The sequence below is a fragment of the Chrysochloris asiatica genome, unplaced genomic scaffold, assembly GCF_000296735.1.
Source record: "Chrysochloris asiatica unplaced genomic scaffold, ChrAsi1.0 scaffold00051, whole genome shotgun sequence".
Classification (NCBI taxonomy): domain Eukaryota; kingdom Metazoa; phylum Chordata; class Mammalia; order Afrosoricida; family Chrysochloridae; genus Chrysochloris; species Chrysochloris asiatica.
Window position 1 is genome coordinate 5,625,993 of NW_006408569.1, and position 18,944 is coordinate 5,644,936.

Here is an 18,944-nt window from a genome sequence, read left to right on the forward strand (position 1 = left end):
CATTCCAAAGAGAGGTAACCCAACAGAATGCGGAAATCATTGGACAGTATCTTTGATATCCCATGCTAGTAAAGTTTTACTAAAGGTAATACAGAAATGCTGCAAGCATACATTGACAGGGAACTTCCAGAAGTTCAAGCTGGATTCAGAAGAGGCCGTGGAATGAGAGATATCATTGCTGATGTCCCATGGATCTTGGCTGAAAGCAGAGAATATCAGAAAGATGTTTACCTGTGCTTTATTGACTACACAAAGGCTTTCGATTGTGTGGATCATGACAAGCTACGGACAAGATTGCAAAGTATGAGTATTCCTGAACTCATGAAGAATCTGTGTATGGATCAAAATGCAGTGATTCAAGCAGAACATGGGAACACAGAATGGTTTAAAATTAAGAAAGGTGTGCGACAAGGTTGTATTCTTTCACCATGCTTATCAGCCTGTATGCTGGGTTCTATGAAGAAAAACGTGGCATCAGGATTGGAGGAAGACTCATTAACAACCTGCGATATGCAGATGATTACAACCTTGCTTGCTGAAAGTGGACTTAAAACATATGCTGATGAAGATCAAAGAGCACAGCCTTCGGTATGGATTGCATCTCAATGTGAAGAAAACAAAAATTCTCACCAGTGGACCAATAAACAACATTCTTATCATTGGAGAAAATATTGAAATTGTCAAGGACTTCGTTCTTCTTGGATCAGCCATCAACACTCATGGAAGCAGTAGTCAAGAAATCAAGTGACGTATTGCATTAGGCAAATCTGCTACACAGACCTTTATAATGTGTTGAAGAATAAAGATGTCAGTTTGAGGACTAAGGTATACCTGACCCAAGCCATGGTATTTTCAATAACCTCATATGCATACGAAAGGCGGACAGTGAATAAGGAAGATCATCGAAGAATTGATGCTTTTGAGTTATGGTGTTGGGGAGAATATTGAAAGGGCCTTGGGCTGCCAAAAGAACCAAACAATCTGTTTTAAATAAGTGCAGCCAGAGTGCTCCTTGGAGGCTAGGATGGCCAAACTTCATCTCTCATACTTTGGACCTATTGTCAGGCGGGACCAGTTGCTGGAGAAGGATATCATGATTGGTAGGGTGGAGGGTCAGAGAAAAAGAGGAAGACCCCCAGCAAGATGGATTGGCAGAGTGGCAGCATCAATGGGCTCAAGAGCGGCAACAATTGTGAGGTTGGCCCAGGACCGGGCACTGTTTCACTCTGTTGTGCATAGGGTCGCTATGAGTCAGTACCGACTTGATGGCACCTAACAACAACATGAATCCAAATGATATTTTTAAATGGTTGATGAAATGAATGAATACTTTTATTTTCCTCCTAAAGAACAGGATCCATTTTTGTCACTAATCTGGTCAGACTGTTTTTCATAATATCTAAAATGTAGTTTCCAGTGATTACGTTTCCAGATGTAGGGTTTTTCTTTTCAACAATAGAAGTGGTACCATTATCAAGTTCATCATTAAGTGAAATTTAAAATTACCATGTGATCCAGAAATTGATCACCTAAGTATATACTCAAAAGAATAGAAAGCAGAAATACGAACAGGTACACCAATGTTCACTGCAGCATTATTCATGAAAGCCAAAACAGAGTAACCACATTTTGTTAAATTATTCACTGTTGGTGGGTGCTTTATCAGTAGTTGGATAATTAAACAAAATGTGGCCTATGGTTTGAACTGCCGGCCTTGTAGTTTGCAGTCCAGTGCTGATCCACAGTGCCACACTAGGAGTCCAACAGAATCATTATCCAGCTATAAAGAGAAATGAAGTTCTAATGCATGCTATGACATGGATGAATTTTGAAAGTGTTATGCTAAATGAAAGAAGCCTGTCACAAAAGGGAAAATATTGTAAGGTTCCATTTATATGAAATATCTAGCATAGGCAAATTCATAGAGACAGATTAGAGGTTCCCCAGAAGCTGTGGGGAGGGGGTAGAGTTAATAATTAAAGAGTACAGAGTTTCTGTTTAGGGTGGTAAAAAGTTTTGGAAATAATTTTTTTATGAATTTAAATCATTTATTATCACTGATTATTCATCATACCATAGCGATTAATAAAATTTTAAAATACATCATCTTCAGTAAATCTTAATTTTAAAAATCCGATTGTTATAGGTGTAAAATACAGCATTTAGAGTTTTCATTCAAAAATAAAAATTTTATGAACTGATTTAGAATTTTTGAATTCTAAAAGTCAACATTAAAGAAAATTCTAGTTTCGGATAGGGAGTATCTTAAAATATTATGAAAAAATATTCTTTATGATTAAACAATGTAAAGAGAGATGGAGGCAGAGATGATGACATGGAGAGATGGAGCAGCTGGTGACTGACTCAGGGCAAGAGGGTTTGTGTGTTGGCAGCTGGGAGGCAGGCTTGCAGGGTGTACCCTTTGGTTGCTTGATGGTGCATGGAGAGGATTGTACCCATGGCAATGAAAGGATATATGATAGGATAAATGTAAGGTAATGTTCTCCCATGTAAACTATCACATAATTCACAATAAAACATTAAAAAAAAAAAAGCAATGGGTTTAAACCTGGACATATGAAAAACAATTGTAAGAGGACAGAGAAGGTAGGGTTTTGTCTTATTAAAAGATTCTATAGTTGGAAATATACCTTACTATTCTCATTTTCATAAACATACTGAAATACAACATTTGGGAAATAATTTCACCATAAGATGAGTGTTATCAGAGAACTTGTGTGCATGTGTGTGTTGTCTTTAAGATCAAACAACTTCAGCAGTAATTGACTAGTAACTTGGTGAAGCATAACCAATATAAAACTTAACAGATGGCAGTCATCTGATAGTTATAGATTAAGAATTCTGGTGTGGCGGTGTGGATTAATGTGCTAAACTGCAAAGTCAGTTTGAACTGCAAGGTTGGTGGTTCAAGCTCACCAGTCACTCCTTGGAAACCCTATACAGGGTTGCTATGGGTTGGAACCAACTCGACGACACTTAACAACAACAATAGCGGATGTCTAGTTCCAAATCTCTTATTCTTTTGGTGTTAATATGCCATATCTTGTTTCAAAGTGTCGTATTCAAGGCGTTGTCACACAAGCCAACTAGCAGAAGCAGCAGGCAGGGCATGTTCTTCAGAATTGGTAAGGTATTTCGCAGACCATTTGACAACTGCTAGTATTTTGCCTTCTGAATATCCTTGGCCACTGCCAGTGATTATATGATTCATGGGGAAAAAAGAGAGAGCAAGCTCTTCCTTTGGTGATGTGGGACTACTTTGATAAAACACTTACAGAAGTTGCTGGATGCCCATTTTTAGTCTGGAAAGTGAATCAGGCCAGCGTGTAACTTTTCCAGCACTGATTAGGAACAGATGTTTTGCCTAGCATGTTTTCTTAGTGCAGACTTAAAATCCAGATTGCTACCAGACAGAGATGATCATCTGGAATTTTTCTTTGAAAGTAAAATTTTACAAGCTTGCTTATATGTTTGACTGGGCCTACATGGAAAAAAATATTATAGTTCATAAGATCAAACTGAATTATTAGCTGGGTGCATCTATCCCTGGTTTTAACTCTCAGCAAATTCCTGCATGCAAATTTAGTGGTTCTGGAGAGAGACTCAGATGAACAATAATGCCATCCCTTTTAAGACAATTTACCATTCTGGAAAAATATATTAATAATCAAGTTGACTGTCCATTGCATAGATTGCTTGTTGTATCTCTTGAATACCTACTCTGTACAAGACAGGTGAACTTAGTAATAAGGAAACAAATACCTAAAATCCAACCCCTGACCTAAGGAATTCTTGGTAGTACAATGCTAAAGATTGTGGCTGTTCTGCAGGAGAAATATGTGGCAATCTGCTTCCTAAGTGCCATTGAGTCAGTTTTGACTCATAGCAACCCTGTGTAGCGTTTCTGAGGAGTGACTGGTGAGTTTGAACTGCCAACCGTGCAGTTCAAACCAACCTTGCAATCCAGAGCATTAGTCCGCAGCACCACAACGGGACTCCTTCATGAAGATTACAGTCTTGGAAACCATGTGGGGCAGTTCTACGCTGCCCTTTAGGGTTGCTATGAGTCACAATCAACTAGAAGGCAGTAGGCTTGGTTTGACCTAAAGGAACATGCAGGCTAGCAGAGGAAAGAGCCAGTAACTGGAATGCAAAGCTGCCAATGGCAAATGCTCACTTGTTGTTGTTTCTGCTTTGTGGACTGCTCTCCCTAAGAATTAATTTCAAACTATTCCTCCTCACTGAAGGTTTTCCTGGCATTCCTCATCTCCTCCACCTCCCAACTCCATTGTGTCAGCATTGTTTAGTACCATTCTAGGCAGTTCTGATGCATAGCAACCCTGTATAGCATTTCCAAGAAGCAGCTGGTGGGTTTGAATCGCTAATCTTATGGTTTGTAGTTCTAACACCATACACACACAAAGTATATTCCAGTTGATTTAATCATTTCTTCTGTGTTCCTGTAGCGCTTTTTGTTGTTATTACAAATCCAGCAAGATTTTATTTGTATAGTTGTTATTCTTTGAGGGCTAGGCAAACTTTTCAAAGGAAAAGTTCCTGTTTTATCTTTATTCTGAATCAGGGAATCAAGGACCAGTTGGGGATGGAAATCTTCTGTTTATTATTTAATTTAAAGCATTCACTTTTCTTATGGCCAGGGGAAACTATAGCAGAAAATGTCAGAGGGCAGTGTAGAAAAACTGCTGCCAGCAGAGGACACAACAATGATAGAATTCCAGTTTGGGTTGTTGAACTCGAATTTTCTTAGTTAATTCAGAAACCGAATTCTGCAATTCTTTATTTTGTGCAATTTAGGAACTGATTTTTCTTTTAAGAGCTTTGTTTTTGTTTTTTATTGTAATCTTTTTATTGTGAATTGAGTGAAGGCTACCAGGCAAGATCTTCAGCTTTACTTTCAACCCATCATACATTTTGTTTCATCTCACTGATTACAATTCCCTCCCTGCAACAACAGTTATCCTGCTTCCTCCCTGTGGTTCCCCTTTTACATCTTTTTTTTTTTTTTTTTTGTCACAAATCAAGAAAACAAAAATATTTGATGTACACATGCAAAACAGCAACAAACTATATATATATATAATTTAAATGTCCACAGGGTACATTTTGCAAGCCAGCCTTCTGGCCACAGGCACACTGCCTTTCTCAGTCCATGGGCCTAAAGTCCGCAGCTGCTCTTTCTCTCTGTGCCATCGCCTCTGCCATCATCTCTGCTGTCACCGCTTTATTAGGTAGGATCTCATGCTCCACTCATGCTTTTCCTTCTTGATGGTCCTGGAATAATCTGAAATGAAAACTGACTACTGCCTTCTTTTAATTACACATCTTCTAAAATTACAGTTGTGACTATCACAATTAATCCCGCTAGCAATTACTCACAATTGAACCATAAAATCCCATCAACATCATCTCCCATCCCTTTCACCAGATTTATCTAGAAAAGGGGAAAACTATTCAGTGGGTATTCTATATTAGCCCCCTAGTTCTGAAACTAACCACACACATGAAAGCTTGTAAGCCAGTCACTTTGTGCCTTTATAGCCCCCCATTTTTGATAGCCAATGTCTGAATTGCCTGTCCCTAACAACCCAGTGCACTGAGAAAACAAGCTTGATCCTTGACATGAAGAATCCTTCCATTTTGGTTGGAATTTTGAGCAACTGCATCCATAAGCAAAGGTATAGTTCATCAAATTGGAGCAATTTACACTTGCCCAAATTTTCAAGCATCTTTATCTTCATGTGGTCGAGTTCTGGTCAGCTAGCCAACCAAGCTAGGTCAAATGGGTACTAGCTGCAAGTTTGAGAGTTCACGCATGTCTCCCTGAACTTCAGACCAGCTGGCTGTTTTACTGTCAACCCTAGCCACCAGGGGGCTAGGTCAATGCCAGTGAACTCAGGAGTACACACATCTCCCTAAACTTCAGACCAGCATGTTAACATCTTCTCTCTCTCATCTCAAGGTCAACAAGTGTCAATGAAACATAACCAAACTCAGCCCATGTTTTCATTGCTGAAATTCCTTCATTTCCACTCACAAGTAGACCAGGGTGGTCACTAGCGAGCATACTAGATTGCTTGCGGGTTCTTGCTTTGATGCCTCCAAAGCAAACAGCGTGCTTGATATTCTAACAGCCAAACAGTCTGCCCCCTTTTTTTTTCCCCCCCTTGCAGGTCGGTGTTTCAATAATCTTTTGTTCTCCCAACCACTCTAGATTGGACTGCATGTCTTTTCAAATAGAAATGCCCCAACTCAGAAGGTTCTGGGTGGGGCTCAGAATTACACCTAAGGTCCCATACTCCACAAAGACTTAACAAGAAGCCTATTTTCCTGGGCAAATCCTAATTCCCCTTTTAGCAGATTGAATCAGTTATAGGCTGAAGACAGGCTTACAAGCTTTCTGTAATCATAATTCCCAATATTCATTTCTATCACACTGAAATGTCTGTTTTACAATAGTAGGCTGAGGAAAACAATATCTACAAGACAGCCAAGCACCTAAATATTTTTCCCTACCTTTACCCATTCAGAATATGTCTCAATCCCTGTATCACAGAACACTGCTGTTCAAAGATTGTATATAAATCACTATTTACCTCTCTATCCCCTTTAGCCAATGCATACTTCCCTAACTCTTCCCTAATTCATATGCCACCTTCCCTCTTTTTGTATATTGTCCTCCCTGTCACCTGAGCTAACAAGTGTCTACCCACTAACTTGCGAATTAATCTCCCCTTCAGCTAAAAGAATGTTTCTTTTAATATGGAAATCATTTCTTAAGCTTGTACAATAATGGTATCATGCAATAGTTGTCCTTTTGTGCTTGACTAATTTCACTCAGCATAATGTCCTCAAGGTTCATCCATGTTATGAAGTGTTTTGCAGATTCATAGTTATTCTTCAAGGTTGCATAGTACTCCATTGTGTGCATGTACCAAAGTTTGTTTATCTATTCTTCGATGGGCACTTAGGCTGTTTCCATCTTTTTGCTGTTGTGAATAGTGCTGCGATGAACATCAGTGTGCATATATCTACTCGTGTCCTGACTCGTATTTCTTGTAGAGGAATGGCTGGGTCATTTCAAACTTTGTGAGGAAATGTCATACCATTTTCAAAAGTGGTTGAACTATTTTACACTTCCACCAGCAGTGTAGGACAGTCCTGCTGTCTCCACAACTCGCCAGCATTTTTTGTTTTCTGTGTTTTAGATCTTCACTGTTTATGCTAATGTGAGATGATATCATGTTGTTGTTTTGATTTGCATCTCCAATGGCTCATGGCAAAGTGGCAGCATCAATGGGCTCAAGCATGCCCAGGATCAGGCAGTATTTTGTTCTGCTGTGCATAAGGTCATTATGAGTCGGTACTGACTCAATGGCACCTAACAACAACAACAAATGGCTAATGATAGCTTGTTTATATTTCTTCATATGTTTGTTGGCTGCCTATATGTCTTCCTTGGTGAAGTGTCTGTTCATGTCGTGTGGCCTTTTTTTAATTGGGTTGTTTGTCTTTTTATTGTAGAGGTGTTGTAGTTTTCTATAAACTTACAGATTAGTCCCTTGTCTCATATGTCGTTGCAAAAAAATATTTTTTTTTCCCAGTCTGTGGGCTCCCTTTTTACTCTTTCGGCAAAATCTTTTGATGCATATAAGTTTCTAGTTTTTAGGATGTCCCAGTATCTATTTTGTCTTCTGTTGTTTGTGTGTTTTGTGCAATGCTTGATAGTATATGTAGGCCATGTATTAGAGCCCTTAAGTTTGTCCGTTTTTTCATTGGTGATCTTTATAGTTATGGGATTTACATTTAGGTCTTTAATCCATGTTGAGTTACTCTTTGCATAAGGTATAAAATATGGGTCTTATTTCATTCTTTTGCAAATCAATTTCCAGTTTTGCAAGCACCATTTGTTGAAGAGGCGATCTCTTCTGCATTTAATGTGTTTTGGACTTTTGTCAAAGATCAGTTGACTGTACATGGATAGATTTACTTCTGAGTACTCAATTCTCTTCCATTGATCTATGTATCTTTCATTGTACCAGTACCAAGCTATTTTGACCACTGTGGATGTTTAGTAGAATTTGAAATCAGTGAGTGTGAGATCTCCAACTTTGTTCTTCTTCCTAAGCAGTGCTTTGCTTATCCAAGGTCTATTTTTATTCCATATTAAGTTTATGATCATTTTTCCATCTCTTTGAAGAATGCTATTGAAATGTGGATTGGGTTTGCATTGGATTTGGGTCGTATTGACATTTTCACAATGTTAAGTGTTCCTATCAACGAGCATAGTATATTCTTCCATTTTTGTAAATCTCTTTTAGTGTCTTGTAGCAGCAGTGTTTTGTAGTTTTCTTGTAGCAATGATTTGTAGTTTTCTTTGTATAGGTCTTCTATTTCTCTAGTTAGATTTATTCCTAAATATATCATACTTTGGGTGGCTATTGTAAATGGTGTCGTTTTCTTAATTTCCTTTTCAGAGCTGTCTTTATTAGTATAGAGGAATCCAACTGATTTCTGTATATTGATCTTGTACATTGCCACTTTGCTGAATCTTCCATTGAGTTCTAATAATTTTTTTGCTGAGTCTGGGATTTTCTGTGTATAGGATCATATCATCTGAAAATAGAGTTTCACTTTTTCTTTGCCAATTTAGATGCCTTTAATTTCCCTATTCTGCCTTATAGACTTCCAACAGAATATTGAATTGTTGTTGTTGTTGTTAAGTGCCGTCAAGTCAGTTCCGACCCATAGCGACCCTGTACAGGGTTTCCGAGGGTGTAAATCCTTATGGGAGTAGAAAGCCTCATCTTTCTCCCGCGGAACGGCTGGTAGTTTCGAACCGCTGACCTTAAGGTTCGCAGCCCGATTCGTAACCACTACGATTGAATAGGGGTGGTGATAAGCAGCCTCTTTGTCTGGTTCCTGTTCGCAAAGGAAAGGCTTTTAGTTTCTCTCCATTGAAAGAGATGTTGACTATTAGTTTTGTATGTATGCTCTTAATTATGTTGAGGAATTTTCCTTCAATTCCTACTTTGTTGAATGGTTTTATCAAGGATGGTTAGATTTTGTTGAATGCCTTTTCTGCCTCAATCAGTAGGGTCATGTGATTCTTTTCCCTTTTTAATTCATATGGTGGATTATGTTGATTGTTTTTCCAATATTGAACTATCTTTGCATCCCCGGAATGAATCCCACTTGGCCATGATGTATTATTTTTTTTTATATATGTTCTTGAATTGTATTGGCTAGGATTTTGTTGAGAATTTTTACGTCTGTGTTCATGAGGGATATTGGTCTGTAATTTTCTTTTTTAGTGACATCCTTGCCTGGTTTTGGTATGATGATTATGTTTGCTTCATAAAATGTATTAGGAAGTGATCCATACCTTTCTATATTATGGAATAGTTTCAGTAACATTGGTAGCCGCTCTTCTCTGACAGTTTGAGAAAATTTACCAGTAAAGCCATCTGGTCCTGGACTTATTTTTGGTTGGGAGTTTTTTGATGACCTGGTCAATTTCTTCTTTTTTTTATAGCGCTGTTCAAGTTTTCTACTTCATCTGTGTTAGTTTAGGTAGGTCAGCTTTTTTATAAAAATGTATCTATTTCCTCTAGATTTTCAAATTTGTTGGAGTACAACTCTTATTGGTATTTTGTTATTATCCTTTTTATTTCCATTGGTTCTGTTGTGACATCACTGATAATGGTTTCTTATGTGTATTATTTGCGTCTTCTCCCTCTTTTCTTTTGTTAGATTTTCCAATGGTTTATCAATTTTATTAATCCATTCAGAGTACCAACTTCTTGTCCTGTTGATTCTTTCTATTGATTTTCTGTTTTCTATTTCATTTCTTTTGCTCTGGTTTTTATTGTTTCTTTTCTTCTGGTGACTGTGGGTTTTATTTTTCTGGTTGTTTTCCAATGGTTGAACTTGTTGTGTTGGTTTTGGTTCTTTTTTTCTTTTTGGATGTGTGCATTTATTGTTATAAACTGCCCTGTCAGCATTGCTTTTGCTGTGTCCCAAAGGTTTTGAGGTTTATTGTGTTTTCATTCTATTTGTTTCTAGGAATTGTTTTCTTTCCTTTTTAATTTGTTCTACTACCCAGTTGCTTTTAAGTAGGATGTTATTTAGTTTCCATGTATTTGATTTAATTTCTTTGATCTTTTATTGTTGATTTTGAATTTTACAGCACTGGATCTGAGAAGACAGTTTGTAGTATTTTGAGGTTTTAAAATGTATTGAGACTTGCTTCGTAGTCTAATATCTGGTCTATTCTGGAGAGCATTCCATGTGCACTGGATAAGAATATATATTGTGCTATTGTTGGTTTGGATGCTCTGCACAAATCTATCAGGTCAAGTTATTTGATTGTGTTATTTAAGTCCTCTGTGTCTTTGTTGAGTTTCTTTCTGGTTGTTCTGCCCTTTTTCTAAAGTGGTATATTAAAGTCTCCAACTATTATTGTAGAATTGTCTGTTTCTTTCCTCAATTCTAACAGGGTTTGACTTATATATTTTGAAGCTTTTTCATTGGGAGCATAGATATTTATAATGATTATGTCCTATTGTTCAATTGACCTTTTAATCATGAAATAATGTCATTCTTTTTCTCTTATGCTGGTTTATGCCTTAAACTTTATCTTATCAGAGATTAATATTGCCACTCCTGATCATTTTTTATTGCAATTAGCTGGATATATTTTTCCCATCTTTTAATTCTTAATCTATTTTTTTTCTTTGTGTGTAAGGTGTGCCTCTTATAGACAGCAATTTGGGCGATTCTGTTTTCTTATCCAATTTGCTACTCTTTGTCTCTTGACTGGTGCATTTAATCCATTGACCTTCAGTATAATTATCAATAGGTATGGAGTAAATGCTGTTATTGTGCTGTTTGTTTTTGTATGTGTGTGGTGCTGCCAGTTTCTTTGTTCTATATGCTTTCCTGTGGTGAGTTTATTTTTCTGTGCTTTTTCTTGTCAATTTCTTCATAGTTTTAATGTTTCCAAAATCTTCCTGAAGTTTTCCATTTCTTGATTTCATGTGACGATATTAAGTTTCTTTGAGGTTACCCTGTACTTTGTTTATTTCTTTCTCATTTCAAAACAATCTGTATTATCCTGAAATCTACCTGACCTCCTTATCACCCGGAATTTTGTATCTATACTTTCCCTCCCTTCACTCTGTAGCTGTCCTGATCATAGACTGATATCCCATATTCCCTATTCTCAATCTTGTAGTTTTGTTCTGCTCTGGACTCTTCCATATCTGGACTGAGTTCTGGGTGGTATTGCCATGTATGTCAGTCTCTGGTTGTTGTATACTCTTGTTGGTTCTCAGTCCAAAGATTTTCCTTAAGTATATTATAGAGCATAGGCTTGGATTTTTCAAAGTCCTCTAATTTTTGTTTATCCTAATTTTAAAGTGTTCTAATTTTGCCATCATATTTCCTGGACAGCTTTGCTGAGTATATGATTCGTGGTTAGCAGTTTTGTTTTGTTTGTTTTTCAGAGTTTTGCATATGTCTCCCTTTTGCTTTCTTTTCTGCACGGTTTCTGCTGAGAAATCAGAGCTTAACCTTAATTGGTTTTCCTTTGTATGTAACATTTCATTTTTCCAGAGCTGCTTTCATGATTCTTTCCTTTTCTTTGATTTTGGAGAGTTTGATCATAATATGTCTTAGTGATTTGGGGCGGGGGAGTCTTCTTCCCTGGAGTTTGTTCAGCTTCTTGAATGTTTACTTTCTCGTCTTTCATGATGTTAGGGAAATTTTCTTCCAGTAGCTCTTCAACTATCTTTTCTGTGATTTTATCTCTTCCTGTTCTGGAATTCCAGTTATCCCAACATTATTCCTCTTCATGTTGTCCCACATGAATCTTAGACTTCTTCAGATTTTTTCACTCTTTTTTTCAGATTGTTCTTATATCTTAGCAGTATTGAGAAATTTATCTTCAAGCTTGCTAATTCTGGCTTCCATTGATTCACTTCTACTCTTTTGCCCTTTCAGTGTATTATCGATTTCTGACATTTTAGTATTGCTCATCTGTACCTCTGATTGCAGGTTTTGTATTGTCTCCAAAGTTTTATCTACCTTCTTTTATTGTTCCGGTAGTGCTTTTCTGAATTCTTCCTGATTTTCCTGGACCTTTCTGTGGAACACTTAGATGTACCTCAATATCATTCTCCTAAATTCTTTTTCAGGTAGCTCCAGTGTCTCTTCTTCCTCAAAAGCATTTTCTAGCTCTTTCTCTTGGATGTTTGTTTCAGCTACTCTGCCTTGTTTCTTCATGTGACCAGAAATTTTCTGCTTTTTGGCATTGTGGCGCTGTTGTAGTTGTATCAATTTGATTAACGGATGTTGGTATATTCTTAGGCACTCCCCAGTTGCCTTTTGTTGGGTGTGATCAGGTAATGAGCTTCTCTGTTCACTGTTCATACAGTTCAATTCAGAGTGGTTTTAGCAGATGTTGGTTGTAGACACTACTCTGGTGTGTAGCAGCTTGTATTGGCTCTTGCCCAATTGGTGGGGCTCTAGAGGGAATATCAATAGATCCATTTTGGAAGAAGTACAGCCAGAGTGCTCCTTGGAGGCCAAGATGGCCAAACTTCATCTCTCATATTTTGGACGTATTGTCAGGAGGGACCAGTTACTGGAGAAGGATGTCATGTTTGGTAAGGTCAGAGAATAAGAGGAAGACCTCCAACAAGATGGATTGGCCAAGTGGCAGCATTGATGGACTCAAGTGTGGCAACAATAGTGAGATTGGCCCAGGATCGGGCAGTGTTTCATTCTGCTGTGCATAGGGTTGCTATGAGTCAGTGCTGACTCATTGGCACCTAACCACAATAACAACAAGATGGAATATCTGTGACTATGCTGTATGGTTGTGGTTGATGTCTTCTGTTGTATTTTACAAGAAGAGGGAAGACAAAACAAAAACAACCCCCCCCCAAAAAAAATCACCCACACAGCAGGTGGAGACTGAAAGTGAATGATTTTCTCTGTCAATATGCACTGTTGTCTATCACCTACTGACGTCTTGCCTTCATAGCCATCTGAGAAAGTTTAAATTGGGCACATTGCAATTGGAGAGTAGACCCACACAGACTGCTCGCCTGTTTTCTTTCCCCTTTTTCTTTCCTTCCTTCCCCCCTCATTTTTTTCCCTCTAGCCCATGTGTCTGTTCATTTTTTCCCTCTATCCCATGTGTCAGGCAGTCCAGGGATGACCAGGGTCGACTTTTCAGATTTGGATCCGATCCTGGCCTAGTGGGGTTTTTGTATATAGCTTCTCCCTCAGCTTACAACCTCCAAATGGCTCCAGTGGCCTGGAAAGTGGGAGATTCCCTGAGGTTGATTTTGGTCAGAAAATGAAGGGGGAAAAAAAATCACACCTTCATCTCCATGAGCCACAGGTAGGGTTTTCTGATGCAAATATTTTTTCTCATCTCTAAAGCCATTCACTTTACTCCTAGTTTTATTACAGCACTTATTACAGTGATTCACATTTTAATTACTGTGTCTGGGTTTCTCACTATACTGTGTGTTCTGTATTGTGTGTGCTTCCATGGCAATACATGAATTTTATTGCTAATCTGTAGCATAGTACCCAGCATATAGTAAGACTGAATATAAGTTTGGTAGGGAAAAGGACTGAGTGAGTGAATTAACAAACATGAAAATCAAATTTGAGATAAAATACTATTGGAGCACATGTTGTTAACACATTGGAACACATAGGAAGGGTTAATTAATTCCAGCAAAGTGGCTTCACAGACAAGGTGGCATTTTAGATGACCCTTGAAAAATGAGTAATAATTGACAAGTAGAGATGGTTTTGAGGGGAGGCAGTACAGATGAGACAATCATTGAAGACAGATCCTCTTAAGAATTTAAGAACCACATCCATTGTGAATTTTAATGGTGTTAATTACACATGTTCCTTGTAAGTTCATATAAACAAGCCTAGCAGGACCACTACTTGCTAACATTTTAACAGGCTCTTTGAATTCTATATATTTTGAAAATAGTACAAGTACAGCCAAGTCTTTAAAAACAAAACAAAACAAAGAAACCTAAGCATTTAGATCACTCTTCCCTTTTCCAATACTCAAATTAGACCAAAGTTGGCCATGCTGGTACATTGTAAATTCTCATTATTTGATCTCAAAATCCTTTGCAGAGAAGAGTTAGTAATGCTCTTATGCTTCCCAGTACTGCAGAGTTAATGAATAGCCAAACTGTTACAAGAAATTATTTTTGGCATTGATGTCTAGTCCTACTGAATGTAATGTTTCCTCTGTAAATCATTCTCCAGCCACCAGGGGATATCAGAATGTGGACACAGTAATTTCTAAAGGCTGTTCTAGTGATACTGGAGGAAAATGCCATTGAGTAGATTCTGACTCTTGGCAACCCTTAAAGCTTAAACCTTAAACCCATTGCCATCAAGTCCATTCCAACTGGAGACCCTATGTGTGTAGAGTATAATTGCATTCCATAGGGTTTTTCAAGGTTATGAACTTTTGGAAGTACAGGGTGACTTCAACAAATTTGTAGAATAATGAAATGAAAAGATAATGGAATTTTTCCATGAACTTTTTGAGGCCCCCTCATAGATCACCAAGACTTTCTTTTGAGGCACCTCTGAGAGGATTTAAACCTTCAACCTTTAAGTTAGTAGACAAGCATTTAATTATTTGCAACACCCAAGGACTTTTCTTGCAGTTATAAAAAAGCAAATCTTGCCCTCAAGTCAATTTTGACTCATAGCTACCCTATGGGACAGGAATTTTTCCATAGGGTTTCCAAGGCTATAAATTTTTGTGGAAGCAGACTGCCACATCTTTCTCCCACAGAGCAGCTAGTGAGTTTGAAACACTGATTTCTCAGTTAGCAACTGAGCACTTAATCGCTGCACAAGTTCTTCGTTTAGCTATATGTATGGAGTCCTGGTATGGCACTGTAGGATAAGCAATGAACTGTAAGGTCAGTTTGAACCACAAGACTGGTGGTTCAAACCCATTAGGTGCTCCTCGGAAACCCTGTACAGGGCCACTATGAGTTGGAATTCACTCGACAGCAGTTAACAATATATAAATACATAGATATAATCTACTACCATAAACTCAATTACCACTCATAGAAACCTGTGTAGGGTACCCGAGGCTGTAAATTTTTACAGGAGCCGAAAGCCTAATCTTTCTCCTGCAGAGTGGCTACTGTGTTTGAATTGCCGACCTTATGGTTAGCAGTCTAGTGCTTATCCTAGACATCCTACAGTGTCACTATCATCCCCTAAATGCTTATCTTCTCTAACTGGAAATTAGGGGTCCAGGTAGACCTAACTTTCACTATATAAACTCTTGACCCAAAGGCTATTTAAGGACCTCTGTTTGTTTTGTTGATAATATTTACAAGGAAGCTATATTTAAACTCATCATATGCCTTTATGAGAGAGTGCTGGAAACTGAGTGTGAGGGCTACAGTTCTAAAAATGGAAAAATCACTGGTTCTGAAATCTGACTTCTGACCACAATAATGAATACCTAGGGCCATCAATTGCTCTGTGGTGTGTGTATGTGTGCATGGGTATGTGAGAAAGAGAGAGAGAGAGAGAGATTTGTTGGAGAGAAGGTATAGGCAGCAAAGAAGAATAACAAAAAACTATATTCCACTAAATAGTACTTCTGGACATTTGTGTTTGCCTGTTCTGACCAATCAATGACCAAAATAGCACATGTATAAATAATCTGGCCAAGGATCATCCCTGATGTTGCCAAATTGGAAGGATGTGATGGACATTAACTAGCTACTATTAGAACAGAGTTACTTTCAGGGGTGTCATTGGCAGAAATACATACTGGGAGGTGGGGCAAAAGCCATGGAAAATGAAAAGTCTTTCCTATTGGTGTCAGTTGTTGTTGTTACGTGCCGTCGAGTCGGTTCCGACCCATAGCGACCCTGTACAGGGTTTCCGAGGGTGTAAATCCTTACGGGAGTAGAAAGCCTCATCTTTCTCCCGCGGAGCAGCTGGTAGTTTCGAACCGCTGACCTTTAGGTTCGCAGCCCGATTCGTAACCACTACGCTACCAGAGCTCCTTATTGGTGTCAGTAGACTGAGGGAAATTTCTCAAAATAAAAGTCTTCTTTGTGTTCAGTTGACTATCTCTCCCAGCTGTGCAGTAGGTACATGTTGTTAAGTGTCATTGAGTCAGTGCTGACTCATGGTGACCCTGTATAGGGATTCCAAGGAGTGACTGGTGAATTTAAACTGCTGACCTTGTTGTTAGCAGTCCAGTGCTTTATCCTACAATGCCCACCAGAACACACACGTACATGTATAACATGCTTTTTATGTATTCGCTTATGTCTTATTATCCCTGCTCCTAGAAAGACTTCCCCTCCTTCTTTACCTAATTCCTACCAATCACTTAAGACACGGTATATAGAAATCTCCATCCTTTAAAGTTCTGTCTTCTCTGTGAAGCCTTACCCATTTACTTAGGCCACAGAAGCTTTTCCATTCCTTGAACTTCTGAAACATTTTGATCTATATCATTCAAATATCTCAGTGTTTCTTATTTAATTGGAGATAATAAAGCATAGTAGATAAAAGCATACATCTTGTGTGACCTAGGACAATCTATGTGGCTTTTATAAACCTCTCATTTATTAAATGGAGATACGAATAGTCTCTGTTTCATAGGCTTGTTCTGGGAGTTAAATGAGAATTAAGGCATGTCAAGAGTTTGCCTAACATATAGTAAGCATTCAATAATTAGTAACACTAATGGTGGCTCAGGTGATGATACAGGTGATAATAGGAATACATCACCATCACCATCAATTTCTCCGATAGATTGTACAGCCCTTGAAGGCAAGGACCATGTCTCTTGTCTGTTTTCTTCTGGCATTTCGCTAACCCCAAAATTGCTCAGTTGGCTGATTTGATGTCTCTTGATTGTATATCCAGCTCTATTCAATGGTACTGTCTCAAAGATATGAAATTGCATCTGGAGTATACTTTTCAAATTTTACTGCCAACTGCGAAAATCCCTGGATGGGCAGGGGTGGGAGGACAGAAGGAAGAAAGGGAGAGATGGAGGGAAGACAAAAGAAAGTCTTACACGAAATTTCATCTGACAAACTGCTTTCAAACTTTATATGACTGCCTGCCAGTTCAATCTGTATTGTTTCAACCCTTATTAGAAACCTGAATTCGAGACCTTATACACAATTTACCCATTATTGTAAAGGGTTTGTCAGAGTTTGCTTATGGGTAAGTAGAGTAGATACCAGAATCTTAGCAAGTTACTTTGCTTGTCGTTTCTTTCAGCTGACAATAGTAGAACTCTGAGTGTGGACTCTACTGCAATGACACTGCCTATGTCTGATCCAACTGCATGGGCCACAGCAATGAATAATCTTGGAATGGCACCAATGGGAATTGCTGGACAACCAATTTTACCTGGTACGCAATTTTTAATCACCTCACAAGTGCTCCTTTTATTGACCATGTGGTAATAAATATACTGTGTGACACAACTTATTTTGAAGATGGCATTTCCCAGATTCTGCCTAGAGTGTGTGTTTTTGTAATGTAAGCTCTATGGACTAGGTGACCTGTAGCAATTTGGATATTCCCTGTTGCACTTTGGGCAAGCTGGGACATAACTGATGGAGATGGGGTCATTGCATATTTAAGCAGCTCATCGAAATAAAAAGCAAGAGGGTTTTGGCAAGGAAATACACCACTTGTCTAATTTGTAGATTTCTTGGAAGAGTCGAATGAATATAGAGATGGAAGGAGAATCAGTGGATCTAACTGACTTTAAAAAAGTTTCTATTGAGTTGTTTCCAACTCATAACAACCTCATGTGTGTCAGAGTGGAATTGTGCTCCATAATGTTTTCAGTGGCTGATTTTTTTAAAAGCTTTTACTGTGAATTGAGTGATAGTTTGCAGGGCAGATCATCAGTTTTATACTCAACAAATCCTATTTTGTTTCATTGCAGTGATTATAATCCCATCTATGCATTATTGGTTAACACTATTTACCTCTGTTCCCCTCACCTTTTTTTTTTTTTTAATGTACACAAAACACACAGGAAATATTTACTCATTTAAATGTCCAAAAGGCACATTTTGCAAGCCAGCCTCCTGCCCATGGGCAGACACCCTTTCTCATTCCATGGGCCTAGAGTCCTCGGCTGCTCTACCTATGTCAGTGGCTTATTTTTTAAGTAGATCACCAGGCCTTTCTTCTGAGGTGCCTCTGGGTGGAGTTGAACCTTTAAGCTTTCATTTAACAGCTGAGTGTGTTAACCATTTGCACTACCCAGGGACTCCATAACTAACATCCCCAAAATCTTAGGTTCCTAAAGGGGAGAAAAAGGAGACGGTGGTAAGAATCCCAAAGATTTTCAAGACTTAATAGGTATTCACATCTTATTCAACAAGGTAACCCTGAAGAGAATGCACATGACGGACTAACTGCGCTAAAAAAATGAAAAAATCAGAAGAAAAATGCCACAGTATGTGAAGGGTTTAATTTACGTATGTAAAAAATCTTCCTGAATAGTCAGAGATATCAATCATTAAAATGGGTTTGTGAATAACGTAGGAAATTGACATCTCAGGAGGCCTGTAAGGTTTTGTTTTGTTTGTTTTTTTTTAACAGCCTAAACATTAATCTCCTTGCTGTTGTTGTTATCCCATCAAGTCGGTTCTGACTCATAGCAACCCTGTGTAGGGTTTCCAAAGATGTGAATCTTTGCAGGGGCAGAGAGATTCATCTTTCTCTCATGGGGTGGCTGTTGTTGTTGTCAGGTGCCATCGAGTTGGAACCGACTCATAGTGACCCCATGCACAGCAGAACGAAACAATGTTCGATCCTGGGCCAACCTC

General features: G+C 38.3%; 1 protein-coding gene across 2 annotated transcripts in view; it reads left to right on the top strand.

Moving 5' to 3' along the window:
* The window catches only part of ENOX2 (ecto-NOX disulfide-thiol exchanger 2), a 221,038-nt gene that overhangs the window by 120,578 nt on the left and 81,516 nt on the right, over nucleotides 1–18,944 (top strand). Inside the window, exons 1-2 of one of the 2 annotated variants that reach the window (XM_006862823.1) lie at nucleotides 14,164–14,173; nucleotides 17,374–17,508. In XM_006862823.1, the coding sequence (XP_006862885.1) occupies nucleotides 17,412–17,508 (97 nt within the window). In that variant the 5' untranslated portion in view covers nucleotides 14,164–14,173; nucleotides 17,374–17,411. Of the gene's footprint in view, nucleotides 1–14,163; nucleotides 14,174–17,373; nucleotides 17,509–18,944 lie in introns of those variants that run through there. The other variant, XM_006862822.1, reaches the window with a different exon arrangement.